At 36.5% G+C, this 16,671-nt stretch overlaps 1 protein-coding gene across 3 annotated transcripts in view; it reads right to left on the bottom strand.

Annotated features, from left to right (window-relative positions):
• The window catches only part of FOXJ3 (forkhead box J3), a 147,772-nt gene that overhangs the window by 77,307 nt on the left and 53,794 nt on the right, over positions 1-16,671 (bottom strand). For all 3 annotated transcript variants that reach the window (XM_046010439.1, XM_046010441.1, XM_046010440.1), the window contains exon 4: positions 8,299-8,373. In XM_046010439.1, coding sequence (XP_045866395.1) covers positions 8,299-8,373 — 75 coding nt within the window. The remainder of the gene's footprint in view (positions 1-8,298; positions 8,374-16,671) is intronic.

Genomic DNA, 16,671 nt, shown 5'->3' with positions numbered 1-16,671 from the left:
AAGAGAGTATATACAAATGACTAGTAAACATATGGAAAGATGCTCACCATGGAAAATTCTAGATAAAAACGTAATGAGATACCAATCTATACCCACTAAAGTGACTTAATCAAAGATAGGAGATATCAACTGTTGACCAAGATGTGGAGCTACTGGAATTCTCATGCACTGCTATCAGAAATTTAAAATACACGACGACTCTGGAAAAAGATTTGGCAGTTTCTTATAATCTTCCACCTACCCTCTGACAGTGCAAATGCTATGTTATTCTAGAAAAATGAAGGCATATGTCCATAGAAAGCGTATATGAGAATTCCGTAGTAGCTTGTTTCTAATAGTCCCCATATTAAAACAACCCAAATGTCTATCAACAGATCAATGAATAAATGGAATACTACTTAACGATAAGAAGAAACAAACCACTGACATATACAAAGCATCACAAACATCATACTGAAAGAAGTCAGATATAAACAGAGGGTACAGCTGACCCAAGAACATGCTTGGGGGCAGTGACACCCTCTCCCCCTGGTAAAATCTACATGTAATCTTTTACTACCCCAAACCTTAATTACTACTAGCCTACTAGAGACCAGAAGCCTTACTGATAGCATAAAAAGTCAATTAATACATACTTTGTGTTATATGTATTATACACTGTATTATTATTATTAACATATAATGTATTATTATTAGCCCCAAGGGTACAGGTCTGTGAATTATCAGGCTTACACATTTCACAACACTCACCACAACACATACCCTCCCCAATGTCCATCACCCAGCCACCCTATCCTTACCCTTACACCCCTCAGCAACCCTCAGTTTGTTTCATGAGATTAAGAGTCCCTTATGGTTTGTCTCCCTCCTGATCCCATTTTATTTCATTTTTTCCTTCCCTACCCCCCACAACCCCTACCCTGCCTCTCAAATTCTTCATATCAGAGAGATCATATAATAATTGTCTTTCTCTGACTGACTTGACTCATTCAGCATAATACCCTCTAGTTCCATCCATGTTGTTGCAAATGGCAAGATTTCATTTCTTCTGATGGCTGCATGGTATTCCACTGTATATATACACAACATCTTCTTTATCCATTCATCTGCTGATGGACATCTAGATTCTTTCCACAGTTTGGCTATTGCATATACATTGTATTCTTACAACAGAGTAAGCTAGAGGGAAAAATAAGTAGATCTATGCAGTTGAAACCTTATTTTTAAGGGTCAAAAAACTGTATACTTAATGATTCTACTTATGTGAAGTTCTATTATGTGAGTTTTATGCAAACTAAGCTACTATGGACACTCTATTATGCACTTAAAGATCACAATCTAAAATTGGAGCTTGTTGTAAAGATTGAGATAATACATGTAAAATAACTCCCTAATATGTAAAGCAGTGTACAAATGTAGACATTATTAATTCATATCAACAATTCTGATACAGCATGTTAATGTCCTCCCAGGGGAGAAGACTGCAATGTCCTAGGGTGCACAATCCCAAAGATCACAAATTAGAATTTTACAGCTTTGAACACATCTTCCAAAAATGAATTAACTGCCAACTTCAAGATATCCTAAAACATAAGGCCCCTGGCTGGCTCTGTTGGAAAAGTGTGCAACTCTTCTGATCTCGGTGCTGAAGTTTAAGCCCCATGTTGGGTGTAGAGATTACTAAAACATAATAATAAACTTAAAATGTACATATATCCATCCTAAAACAAAGATTAACTCTGGGGGGGGGGGGGGGCACGGGAGTGACATTAGAAATAAAGGTACATCAAAGACCAGCAACGGACTTAACCTTTATTTTCCTCATTACAAAATAATTATCACTTAAAGTACAACTGTCCTAATTATTTATGATTGAAATTTTATGTCAAATAAGAAGTACCCTGCTCTATCAAACACTAATTTGACCTTTCTTTCATAGCCTTCAAATTAAAAACAGCCTAATAAAAATGCCATGATCTGGGGCATCTTGCTGGCTCAGTTGGGCAGTATTGAGATTTATGATCTCAGGTTGTAAGTTTGAGCCCCACACTCTATATAAAGACTAATTTAAAAAAAAAAAAAAAGCCACTGGGGTGCCTGAATGGCTCAGTGGGTTGATCGTCTGCCTTCGGCTCTGGTCATGCTTCGGCTCTGGTCATGATCCTGAGGTCCTGGTATCAAGCCCCACATGGAGCTCCCTGCTCAGCTGGGAGCCTGCTTCTCCCTCTCCTTCTGCATTACCCCCAACTCATGCTCTCTATCTCAAATGAATAAATAATTAAAAAAAAAAAAAACACTATCTGACTAAATATAAACCCAAGAAGTTACTATTTATTTCACATTTCAAGGTAAAGCAGTGCCTATCATAAATTACTAACCATTCTAAATGGCTAAATCTGTGAATTTTATGTTTTTGGTTTTAACTAACCCTACTGCCAAATACACATGTTTACTGGTAAAGTGAATCATCATAGACTATTCCCTGCTCATCCTTAATTCTCAGTGCACATCATCAGGAGCCTCAGATACAATACTGAATCCTTTCTGTCCCTGACTTCTTTGGCTTCATATCATGTCTCATTGTTTGATTTCTCTCCCAGTTTAGATGTGCCAATCCAATTTAAAAGGTTTGTTTTGTTTGTTTTGTTTTGTTTGTTTTTTAACCTTCCAACATCTTAGGATGCTGGTAACTGCCCACAGCTCGATGATAGAGCATTTGCATGTACTATATAGAGTGAACATATGTCCCAGTTTTACTCTTAGTTTATACCTATTGCCTAAGCATAATTAGGAAAGTTAAACAGTCACTCTACTCAGACCATAAAAATAGTCAGGAACAGTCAAATATACTCAAAGGCAGACAGCTTGGCTGTGTAGCTGGCTCAATGAAATGTTTGGACAAAACTATCCCAATGCCAACTCAGGTCCTTGGAGCATTCTTCTTAAACAAATGCAGGCTTGTATTACTTATATTTAAACATTCTGATTATCAAATTAAGCTAAGTGTTACTCAGGAAAGACTGTTAAGGAATCTACTCTTAATCACTGGATTAAAAGTCATACATAATTAACACATTGATTGTAGTAAACAAGTCCTTCAATGTTAAGGATACTTAAAAGCAGTACATTCTATTAAGTGATTAACAGTTGGCCATATCTTGTTTTTAAATCATCAGTGCCTTAGCTTAGTCCTTTTGGAAATTATTTTTAAGTTGGAGAAAAATAAGGCTTTACTTTATCAGGACTGATTTCCAAGAGAGCAGAATGCTCACCTATATTTAACATAACCCACAAAGCAATTCCTGATTCTATCCCAATTTTGTTCTCATTGGTCCCCCAGCTCAACTTGATCATGTCTTCTTCTCAGCCTTCAAGTGGGTCTCTCACCTACCATGAGTTAATACCACAAAGGTTATTAATTTTCTCTATCCTTAGGGTGCTTCAGAAGTGGCAAACTCTAAAACATCCCTCGGAACCCAACCAGTGTTTCTTCAATCAAGTAAATAAGATGTCCTTATTTTTGCCTAACCAAACTCTTGCTCTTGTCTTTAAATCTCATTTCCTATTTGGTTTTACACAAAGACAAAGAGGTCAAATTCTTCACAAGAATCATGCATCTAGGGGCAACTGGGCGGCTCAGTCATTAGGTGTCTGCCTTTGGCTCGGGTCATAATCCCAGGATCCTGGGATCGGGTCCCGCATTGGGCTCCCTGTTCAGGGGGGAGCCTGCTTCTCTCTCTCTCTACTGCTCCCCATCCTTGTGCTCATTCTCTCTGTGTCAAGTAAACAAATAAAATCTTTAAAAAAAAAAAAAAAAGAATCATGCATCTACTTTAAGACTACTATTAAAACTACACTCTTATCTTCCTTCTTCAGGGTACATACTGTGATTTCTGCAACACTGTTAATCACTTAATGTTATATTTTATGTACTTTCAAACCTCTCCAGCTTTTCTACATCTTCTAACAAAGTGACCAAAACAGGATACCAATGAATAAAAAACAATTTATAAATAAATATAACACAATACTAACATGGCCAAAAAGAAAACCCTAAAAACAGAGATCAGTCAACTATGCTATGGTCCCCATACTACGACAGAGGACAAGAACTGAAAAAAAATTACAGTCTCATATATTCCAAAAGTTAATTCCCTAGGGGTGGGATTTTTTGTTTCCTTACAAACCACTCTGATTTTCACAGCCACCAAGCCTTTACCACCTACCCATCCCTAGGCAAGAAAAAGCATTCCTCACCCTCTGCCCCAAAAAGCTCTTCTTACTATGAATTCACTGAAGTTATCTCTCCCAGGTGGCTATCGTGGGGCTATCGTGGGGTTTTCTTAGCTGCCACCTCAGTTCTATTAGAACCTACTGCTGCTAATTATACAATAGGAAATAACTTCCTATAATCTTTTCTTTCCTTTAAAATCAAAGATTCATTTTTCTAAGCTCAAGAAGAGGGAAAAGAGTTGAGGAAACACGAAGAAAGAAAGTAAAGAAAGAGAACTCTATTTTTTTTTCAGTGAATTTAGCTGACAGGATTTGTTTTTCCGTAATGTGAAAGTATACCTTCCTTTAAGATAACTAAGAGGCATGTGTGAATAAAAGGTGGGATAAGAAACTTTAACAACAACAATTAGATCACAAAACAGAAATACAGAAAATAAAGCTAATAAGAGAAAAGATAAAAGACAGTAATAAAAAGAAATGGAGATAGACTGTAATATGCAGAAACAGAGTTATAATCAGGAAAAGAAAAAAAAAATCTGCCCCAAAACAGGAAGCAGAGTTATGGATCCAAAATGAATTTCATTTTGTGTTTCTTTTTAAAGAAAGCAATAACGTGGCTATTTGAAACTAGTTTCAGAAACATAAGAAGACTGATTTCAGCCCATTAATGTACATCGGAGGGATTAAAATACTAAGGGATTTTATGACAAAGACTTCTAGAAAATTAAGGATTGAGTCAGGAATAAATAGTCATATAAATACAACTGTAATTCAACAATACTCTTCCAAGTTTAGGCTGGCCTTCATACCTCTCTGGTGACACAGTCAACAGGAAGCTATACAAACAAAAATACAGGGAAGAAAATACTGGATGTGCTACTTCTACCTCTATCTCCTGGACCCATGTGAGTCATGGCAGCAGCTAGTAAAATCCTAAGGGGTTAAAAGTCCACCCCATACCCAAGACCAAAAACTACTCCCACCCCACCTTGGCTCAATGGTTTTCTCCCACTGTGGTGAGGGTGGTTTTGGAAAAGCTCCTCAAATGCCAGGAAACACTGTAATACAAAAAGAAAAAACAATTCATAAGTACCAAAACTTAACTAACATTTTGGCCTCCCTCTTAAGGAAGATTGGTATAGTGGAAAAAGCATTAGTCTAGAAACCAAGGAACCAAGAAATCAAGTGTATTCTGCTTGTTCAGCATTCATTCTAAGATGTTTGCTATATTCCAGGTTACTTGGTAGGGGAGGACATCAAACACTCCCTTTCTGCTAAGGGTTAGTAAACTAGTAAAACCTAAGCCAGAAGCTGATGATGGTCATCTCTGCCATTAAGTAGGCTGAAAAAAGAAGCCATTAGAGAAGCTAGTAGAACTAAGGGACTTTAGTAGACTAAAGAGAGACATTCCTGGTCACATAATTTAAGAATCAGGCTCCAGTTTTTCCTATAGGTATTTTCTCCCTTAAGTTGGTCTGTAATGGGTTTCTGTGACTGCAACTAAGTCTCGCCAATATACTTGGGTTCTAATTCCACACTGAACCTGGACAAGTCATTCCTCATTTACTGGCTTTAGTTTCCTTTTTTATCAAATGGATCTGAGAGTTTTTCAACGTGTTTTTTAGGCAATGGGGTTTTTAAAATAAAAGTCGTATTATGATATCAAAAAATGGCTTTATTCACATAAATGTATTTCATTAAGATTCGATTTACATTTAATTCTGACTAAAATAAATAAGAACAATGGATACTTAAATCTAACCCTGAGACTGGAAATAAAAATGTCTCTATTAGTATAATGTACTTTAAATGTACGGTATTTACTATTATGACCAAAATTAATGATAACAATGATGTACTTCGATTAAAACAAAATTTTAAAACAGGAAACTAATGGTAAAAGTTGAAATCTGTTATTAACCTCAGGATTCTATTTATTTCTGTATTTTGTTTTGTTTGCACATTAGTTAAGACAATCCTGATTCAAAAAGGATAGCTGCAAAGAGTAGCATATGTTTTCCACATATGCCTTATCCCAGATACTATTTAATTAAAGGTGGAGAAAAGTTTTGGGTTCTGCACTAAAGAAAACCTGACAGCACAAATTTTTTTAAATAGATCTCCAATTGGTTAACATTAAAACATTCAGGTAAAAAAAAAAAAAAAAAAAAAAAAACATTCAGGTATGTTGGTTTATTTTTTTAATGATTTAAAACTCATGTAAAAATTTTAAAAATTAAACCAACTATTTATAGTATTCAATTAGTGCTCTCAAAGAACTCTAATAATCTTTCGATCCATTGAAGAACATTTTCAGTCAGGTTCATATACACTCACTGCCTATCAGAAACTGTAGTGAAGCAAATATAAAAAGTTCTATTTCTTTTTTTTTTTTTTTTAATAAGCCTGCTTTAAAGAAAAGAAACACAACCTTGGAGAATTATGAACATAGACAAACAATAAACTGGGTCAAATAAGAAGACTATAATAAAAATCTATTCAATCTTATTGAGAACCAACTTGATGGGGCACATCACAGAAGGTAGTATAAAATATCCATTATTTAAGAGTGCCTTCTTTACAATGGAAATGAGTAACTCTCCATCTCTAACCTCAAGAAGTTATCCATCTAGCAGAGGATACAATTCATTCATTCATGCAACAAGAGTGTCTCCTCAGTGACACCAGCCACTGTGCAAGCAACTAGAACTAAAAAGTGAACTATATATATATAATCCCACCCTCTTAAGTTTAGACTTTAATCTAAGGACAGTAGATAATAAAGATTTTAAACAAGGAGAATGTGTAATTAGGTTAACATTTTTGAAAGACAGCACTGGCTTCTACATGAAAGTTACTATAAATTGGAGGTAGTAACCCAAGGATAGACCAGTTAGGAGCCACTGCAATGATGACAAAGTAAGAGGAAATCAAAAGAGGGAACAACAAACTCAGCTAAAGTATGTGGAAACAAAAAAGCTTCAGAGAAGTAATGTTGCAGCTCAACCTTAAAAGACCCAAAGAGTAGGCCAGACAAGTAGAGAAAGGGAGTTTGTGCAGTAAGAGAAAATCATATGAAAGGCATACTTGGGAAACTTCAAGTAGATCCTCACAGTGGGTCTTGAATGTGAATCACAGCTAGAAAGGTAGATTGAGGAAAAGCAAAGAAGAGTATTTGATAATACATGGAAACATTTCCAAGACACTGGGGAGTACTTTTAAGCAGGGTAATGACATAACCAGCTTTCCTTTTATAACGTTCTTCCAGGGATGGTGAGCTTAAAAGTCTCTTCTGGGTGGTTAAAAGTCTAACCAGCTAAACAACAACACATTTGCCAACAGATACACTATCTCAAAGTCCTAATCTAATAATTCATCATGACAATCAAATTATGGTCCAAAAAATTACTATGAGCTTTAGAAACCAAGTAACTAGGACCAAGTGCAGGCCACACTACAATTGATGTGGCTATTAAAACAAAAAAGAAGGGAAGTCTCTGTAGATAAAATACTAAAAGTGTAACGGTGGCAGCAGGTAAATGGTGAAAAGAGAAAACATAGTGACTAAGAAAATAGGGAAATAATAGGGAATTTTATTTCAGGGGAAGAATTACTTGCACTTGTGTCAAGATCTACCAAAGCTACCTCTTATATGCAATAACTAATAAATTGTGGCTCCTGACACGCAGTTCAAAAACCAAATTTAACTTAATACACAGTACTTAAGAAAATAACCGAATATAAAAATTTGGTTTTTATATTAATTATTTATATTTATTAAAAGCAGCAAACTATTACAAAGGACAAGCTCTATACTAGCTAACTTCCCAAAGCTTTAAAAGGAAGCTCTCTGCCTGGTTGGTCCTTGAAGATTACCAACTAAAATGGGGATAAGATGGGGTGAGGTGAAGGAGGATCAGGAAGGTTCCTGAACAATGAACTAGACAAGTTCTGAGTGCTCTCATCCCAATTTTCTTTATATATAACAGAAATTACTCAGATACAAACATAACAACAGATAAAATGAAGAATCCAATTATTTTATCTTAAGATAATGAATCCTACCTTTCCAGGGTCATCCTTTGATCGAGGCACTTTAAGGAAACACTTGTTCAGTGACAGATTATGTCGTATGGAATTCTGAAATTAAAGAAGAAAAGCCACAAGGTCATTTGGAATCCAAAAAACAAAACTCACCTTTAGAAACAGAATCAGAAGCCTAAATATGTCTATGCGCTAGAATACAATTCCAAGGAATAAGGTTTTTAAATGAACTTCAAATTTAAACCTTTCTGATTTTCAAATTATGAATATTGCAAAGAAAAGAAGCTATTGGGAAAGACAGCTTCTAGTAGACTTTACAAACTCCAAATAATGAAATATATATCCTATTTTAAATGTTTATTAAGATTAAGGAAGATCGAATCATAGGAAGATGTCTATGACTGATTTAAATATATACCAAATATAAAATTGTATACACATTACGACTTTAATTGTGGTATGTACTTTTTAATTAATTCATTAAATGAATTTATATCAATAAATGAATTTATTAATTCATTAAAGTAGGCTCTATGCCCAAGGTAGGGCTTAAACCACGACTCTGAGATCAAGACTGCATGCTCTACCACTGAGCCAACCAGGTGACCCCCATTCATTCAATCCCAGAATAAGCCAGAATGCAAAATGCTAACAGTTATTTTTCTGAATTATAGGTGATAACTTTTCTTTCCTGTAATGTTTAAATGATCTACAAGGCACATGTATTATCTTTTTCTAATGAGATAAAAGAATGTTTAAACAAAAAAAATTTCACTGCTCCATTACAAGAATATATAGAAGCCAATTAGGTTACTTCAATCTGTAAGAAAACACATGAAAAGACACTGGCTACAGAGGACTAGCAAGAACATCTAGGTTTATCAATGTAGCAATAAAGAAAACCATCCTAAATTGCAAGAAAAATGCACTTGGAGGAACACCTGGGTGGCTCAGTGGGTTAAGCCTCTGCCTTCAGCTCAGGTCATGATCCCAGAGTCCTGGGATTGAGCCCCACTTCGCAGGGAGCCTGCTTCCCCTTCTCTCTCTGACTGCCTCTCTGCCTACTTGTGATCTCTCTGTCAAATAAATAAATAAAATCTTTTTTTATAAAAATGACAACAGAATATAAAGTCAAGCCTATCTTATTACCAAACATCAATTATAAACTTATGAATGGGAGTTCTACCTCTGCCTAGGATATAAATAGCTACAGAGACTAACAATCCCTCCCAAACAATGAGAAAACAATGAGTAAGCCAAAACAAAACAAAACAAAACTATTTTTGAGCCACATCAGAGAGCTGAAGCTGCAAGGCAGCCCAACAAATTAAATTCCTAAGAATGACAAGCCCATTCAAGGACAAAGCAGACAAACTGTCTCACCTTTTTGGCAGAGTATGGAAGAAAGAAGTGGCCATCATCCAAGCATCCAAGAAACTAGCTAAAATTTTTAAGGTCAAGCATGGGTTGGTGTGTCAGTTTAGAATAGCAAGGCCCCCAAACATAAGAAAGGGAAGTTCCCACTCGCTCTTCAAGCTCTTCTCCATGAGCCTTTACTATATACTCACAAAAAAGAATGGGGATGGGAAAGGAAAACAGAGTCTCCTTTGTAGCATAAGCAGAAAGGAGGTAATAGATAGCTATAGTGGTAAACAAAGCCCTACCACCTTAAACAGACCTCACAAAGCAACTTTAACAGTGAGGTAGGAGCAGCAAAACTTCTCACCCACAGGACTCTGGCAAAGACTGATTCTGAGGGAAGAATGGAAACAAAAACCCTTCCCAAAATACAAGCAAAGATCTACTGCTGGCTGGTAGAGGAAGAGTAGAAGCAAAACTCCTTTACCTCTGGGACAACTGCTAGAAACTACGTTGGACCCAGAACCCTACATCAAAAGCAACTACAGAAACAGGCTAGTATGGCTGAAGGAAAGAAACACTGAAAAAGCCCAACCCTAAGTACAACGGCCTGAGTAAGACTGAGGCTCACTCAGGAAAACAGAGGGATACCTGGCTGGCTCAGTGGGTAGAGCCTGTGACTCTTTATCTTAAAAGTCGTATAGTTCGAGCCCCATGCTGGCCATAGTATTACTTAAAAATAAAAATAAAATGAAGGAGGAAAGAAAACAGAGAAAACCCACAGCCTAGCAGCGAGTAACAAGCATTAACAGCCTCCTGAGAAAGGAAGGGCAGGAACATGGAGAGAGCCCCATCTGTAGCAAGGTAAGCAGAGACAACTAAAATCTAAAGGAAAACAAAACAAAACAAAAAAAAACCTGAGAAATTCTACAGTCCCCAAACACCTCATTTCCAAGAACAGGTAATAAGAGCCTACGACTGGAGGAATAAAAACTCTGTGGTATACTGAAGGAAAAGATACCAACAACAAAACCCAAATCCAACTTAATTATTGACAAATTTATTGTCAATAATTGGCAAACAAATGGACTGGGGAAAAAAGATGCTTATCTATCTACGTGTATAAATACCATTTATCTTGGGGTGCCTGGCTGGCTCAGTTGCTTAAGCATTGACTCTTTCACATCATAATCTCAGTGTTGTGAGATCCACGCTGGTCATGGAACCTGCCTAAAATCCTCTTTCTCCCTTTTCCCTCTATCTCCCCTGCCCAGCCCCCACCCCCAACCACACTCAGTAGCTTGATACCATTTATCACAATCTCTAACATTCTTCTACACATATATCTAACACTCAGACAAAAACTGCAAGACATATTAGAAATGCCCAAAAAAAATCCGTCAAGAGATAAAATTATCAATATCCAAATGAAAGGTGTTAGAACTATCAGACCAGAACTTTGAAGTAACTATGGCTAATATGTTCAAGTACCAAGTAGAAAAAGTGGAAACTTGCATAGAGAGATGGGGAACTTCAACAGTAATATGGAAACTCTAAGAGTCAAATGTAAATGACAGAATTTAAAAACATGATCAAAGATAAAGAACTCCCTAAATGGGTTCATCAGTAGACTGGACACAACCAGGAAAAGCCTCAGATATTCTGAGGACAGATCAACGGAAATTATCCAAACTGACACACAAGCATGCACAAATACTTTAAAAATACACACACACACTATCACTCAAGAACCGTAGAACAATATATGTAATGGGAGTCCCACAAGGAAAAGAGAAAAGGCATGGAGAAGAAAAATGTGAAGAAGGAACAGCAAAGAATCTTATGAAAATAATGCAAGACATCAAATCACAGATGCAAAAATTTCAGAGAACACAAAACAGAAGAAATTAAAAATTCACACACTATACTCATTATAGGTCAAAATGGTGAAAATCAAAATGAAGAGAATATCATGAAAGCAGCAAGAGGAAAAAAATTATGAACAGTGGAATAAAGATATAAATTATAGCAGACATCTCAAAAACTGCAAGTTAGAAGACAAAAGAATGACATCTCCAAAATACTAAAAGAAAAAAAAGTATTCTATATGCAGTGAAAATATCTCTCAAAAATTAAGACAAAATAAAGACTTCCAGGAAAGCAAAGGCTAAAAGAATTTATTCCTTGTAGTGCCAGTTGGCTTAATATTATACGGAAGTTCTTCAGGCAAAAGTATAACAAACAGAAACTTGGATCTACAAAAGGAAACAGAGTTCCAGAAATTATAAAAATGAAGGTAAATTCTGGGGTGCCTAGGTGGCTCCGTGGGTTAAAGCCTCTGCCTTTGGCTCAGGTCATGGTCCCAGGGTCCTGGGATCAAGCGCATCGGGCTCTCTGCTCAGCAGGGAGCCTGCTTCCCCCTCTCTCTGCCTGCCTCTCTGCCTACTTGTGATCTCTGTCAAATAAATAAGTAAAATCTTTAAAAAAAAAAAAAAAAGGTAAATTTTAAAAATATTTATTTATAACACCTTTAAAATATAATAGACTAAAGAATATATATCAATTATGTGGTTTATAACATATAAAGGAAAACTGACAACAACAGCACAAAGGATGGGTCAAAAGAATTAGAAATTTAAGATATATCAAGTTCTTTTACTATACATAAAATGGTATATATTTTTTTTAAAGATTTTATTTATTTATTTGACAGAGAGAGATCACAAGTAGGCAGAGAGGCAAGCAGAGAGAGTGAGAGGGAAGCAGGCTCTCCGACGCGGGACTCGATCCCAGGACCCTGAGATCACGACCTGAGCCGAAGGCAGTGGCCTAAACCACTGAGCCACCCAGGCGCCCCCCATAAAATGGTATATTTGAAGGCATACTGTGATAAGATAAAGATACATGTGATAAACCCTCCGTGCAGTCACTAAAATTTAGAAAGCGGTATAACTAAGAAAATAACAGCAGAGATAGAATGGAATCCAGAAATAGCCCAAATCTAAAAAAAACACAAGGGAACAAAGAACTAATAAACCGGAGTTCATCTACCCACCTTAAAAGTTAAAGACGGGGAGAAAAGGTGGGGATCGAGATGGTCACTTTTTTTTCTAAGTGGCCTCAGGGGAAGGACACATCTCTCCTTGGGGCTTCCTCCTCTACAAAAAGCTTTAATGTTGGAAATCATAAAGATTATGCCCTAAGCCCCTTTTTCATTTACACATTTGCTGCCTATGTAATCTCATCTACAGCCATAGCTTCAATGACAATCTGTAACAATCTAGACCCCAAACTACACCTGTCTCCTGAGTTTCTAACATATATTTTCAACAATCTACTAGACATCTCCAGAAACACCTTAACCCCAATTATGTTTAAAGTTAAGCTCAATCTTTATCCCCAGTGTGATCTTCCAGTTTTTTCTTCTCAGGTTAAAGACAATTATTCATGTTAACAGCTCCAACCAGAAAGCTTTAAGACATCCTTAATTCTTCTCTCTTCTTTACCATCTAAAATAAATCTGTTAAACCAGATCCTAAGTCTACCTTTGATCTACTTACTTTATTCCTTCTCTTCTGTCACTATCTCAGTACAGGACATCATTCTCACCAAAAATAGTACAACAGCTTCCTAACTGGTGTCACCCACCACCTTGCTCTCTTTGTCCCTCCTCCACCATGCTCTACCCTGAGGGCAGTGATCTCTTCACAAGGTAAATTCATTATTACCCCCCTCACTTAAAATTTTTCAATGATGTCCTATTTTACTTAGGATAAAATCCAAAATTCTTTTTTTTTAATAGTTTAAATTTATTTATTTTTTTCAGCGTAACAGTATTCATTGTTTTTGCACAACACCCAGTGCTCCATGCAATACATGCCCTCCCTATTACCCACCACCTGTTCCCCCAACCTCCCACCCCCGACCCTTCAAAACCCTCAGGTTGTTTTTCAGAGTCCATAGTCTCTTATGGTTCGCCTCCCCTACCAATTTTTTTTTTTTTTGTATAAACATATAATGTATTTTTATCCCCAGGGGTACAGGTCTGTGAATCGCCAGGTTTACACACTTCACAGCACTCACGATAGCACATACCCTCCCCAATGAAAATCCAAAATTCTTAACAAAGCTTCCAAAGACCCTTCATGATCTGACCCAACCTCCCTTATTGTCTATACTCAAGCCCTCCAATTTTCTTTCTCACCTCTAGGCCTTCCCTGTGTTGCTCCCTCTGCAAATATAATTGTCCCCCACGTTACTCGATTCCTTTAACAGAACTGAGTCTACTCAACTTTCAATTCATTCTTGGCTTAAACATCAGTCCTTTAGGGAAGTCCTTTCTGGCTTCTCCATAGGCTAGGTCTCATTGTAATAAACTTCCTTATCACCCTGGATTTCTTACTACATTTGTAATTATTTGTTTAACGGTGTTCTTCCCATATATTGCATCCTATACCAAAATTTCAGTGAGGTGGGGGCCCCTATCAACTCAGAACCTAGAATAGAATGCTTTTCATACAGTAATCATTATTCTGTTGAAAAAAATACCAAAAGCATATTTAGAAAATTAAAATACCCAGAGAAAGGGGTGCCTGAGTGGCACAGTAGGTTAAGCATCCAACTGTTGGTTTCAGCTTAGGTCATCATCTCAAGGTCCTGCATCAGGCTCCATGTGTAGCTTGCTTAAGAATCTCCCTCTCCGTCTCTCTCTCCCCCTCCTCCTGCATGTGTGCATGCACAATCTCTCTCTCTCAAATAAATAAATATTTTTTTTAAGTTTTCTAAATACCTAGAGAGATACAAAAGTCAAAACATGAATATATATATACACACATACACAAAATTAAGAAAAGAGGTAACTTCACACCTCACATTTTGGCCAGACCTTACCTCTAATAACTCTAAGAAAAGAAGTTAGGAGAATAGAGGGGTAGACATAATTTTAAATGGTCTAGGTTCCCCTGGAGAAAAATGAACCAAGTTAAATAACTGATCAAGGCATATTGCTTGGCCTTAGAAACCCCAGCCCCAAAAGTGGTTTCTCAAAAGTACAATCTACTTGGATTAGAATCAATTAAAATGCATTTTAATGCCAATTTCTTGGCTCCATCCAAGATGACTAATTCAAAATCTCTGGAATTGTGACCCAGGAGTCTAAATTTTAAAAACATTCTAAGTGATTTTTATTTTAAACTTGAGTTTAAACTGGCACCTCCAATTCAAATTAACCACCACAATCCTACCTGCATCTCTTTTCCCACTGTGAGATCCTTGGTTACCCCACATCAATATATGTATTCATGTGTTCTACCCTATCATGCACATAAAATAGTTTCAGAATACTCCCAACTTCCTAACTTCTCTTCTTGGTGTTACTGGAGGTAGAGGCTGTCTCTAGTGAAAAACCACTAGACAAATCTATTAAGTAAAGGTCATAACTTCTTTGCATTTCTTTTCTATCTTAGTATGTATCCCATGAAAATAAGAGAATGCTCTTTTCAAAGTTTGAATTTTTTTCTGTGTGATTATGTTATCCATTTGATATGATATATGACTTATTTGTTTCTGCTTATATTCAGTTCTAAAGTTTCCTTTTCCCATCCTGTGTGTGTGTGTGTGTGTACTGAATGTGTAAAACACTTACTTTAAAAAGTATACTCAAAATCTTATTCTCTCCTATATTCCTTCTGCTTCAGTTCCATCCAACCCCTATAGGTAACTATGTTCACTACATTTCTAATTTATTATTCCTAAGTTTGTTTTTAAAATAATAAATATATATTTTTCTTTTTCTGCCCACATAAAAAGTAGTGTAATACACGCCAATATACACATAGAATTCTTCTGTATTTTTCTTTTTACTACCCTAAACCCTAGTAAAGGTTAATTCTCTTTAGTAAAATGAATAGCACAAAAATTTTAATTCCTTTTCCTCTACTTCAGATTACAAAATCATCCCATCATAGAAATTTAAAGAGTGTTTTTTAAACTTTTCTGGAATATTCAAAGAGTTATTTTTAGTATGTAATCTCCTTTCTACACCTTAGCACAAAATGAAAGGGAGTTTTACCTAAAAATTAAAGTTCAATTTGAACCTTTCATATGACCACGGCAACATTTTCTCCTCTGGGTGACAGAAGAAATAGTGAGTAGCAGATGGTAGAAGTGTGCAAAACAAATCTAAGGACAGCAAATTGTAAAACAGAGTTAAGACCTGAGCAAAGGAGAAGATAAACCAGTTACCGTTTGTCTCCATTTGCAATGTTTAAACTATTTCTCAGTTTACAAAAATAAAAATTAGAAACAATCCTGACAAGTTTTAAGCACCTAAAATTAGGAGGAAGAGACCTTTTTAGAAGAATAAAATGGGGTGCCTGGGTGGCTCAGACGTTGGGCGTCTGCCTTCGGCTCAGGTCATGGTCCCAGGGTCCTGGGATAGAGCCCTGCATGGGGCTTCCTGCTCTGCGGGAAGCCTGCTTCTCCCTCTCCCAATCCCACTCGCTGCGTCTCTATCAAACAAATAAATAAAATCTAAAAAAAAAAAAAAAGAATAAACATGAGGGGCACCTGGATGACTCAGTAGTTAACCGTCTGCCTTCGGCTCAGGTCATGATCATGATCCTAGGGTCCTGGAATCCCTGCTCGGCGGGAAGCCTGCTTCTCCCTCTCCTACTCCCCCTCTCTCGCTGTGTCTCTATCAATCTTACAATAAATAAGTAAAATCTTTAAAAATAAAATAAATAAAATCAAACTTAGGAAAAAAAGAAAGAAAAGAATAAACGTGAGACAGCAATCCCTCGAAATATTAAAGATCTGCCTAAAGCAAGAGACTGGAACACATAATCTCTTGGGTTCTAAGAGCAATATAATCCTCCACCTATTCCCATTTCTCCCCTTTCCCCTTCTTTCCTCATGATATCTAAACCATTGTATCTTCCAGTTGAAACTGTTATCAATTACTTCCAAACCAGTTTCAGACCATGAGCTGGGCTGGCCAGTGGCATGAAATTCAGCAGAATGGATCAGGTACCCTCA

Source organism: Meles meles, chromosome 1, assembly GCF_922984935.1.
Source record: "Meles meles chromosome 1, mMelMel3.1 paternal haplotype, whole genome shotgun sequence".
NCBI classification, from domain to species: Eukaryota; Metazoa; Chordata; class Mammalia; order Carnivora; family Mustelidae; genus Meles; species Meles meles.
This window is presented reverse-complemented; position numbering and strand designations above follow the sequence as displayed.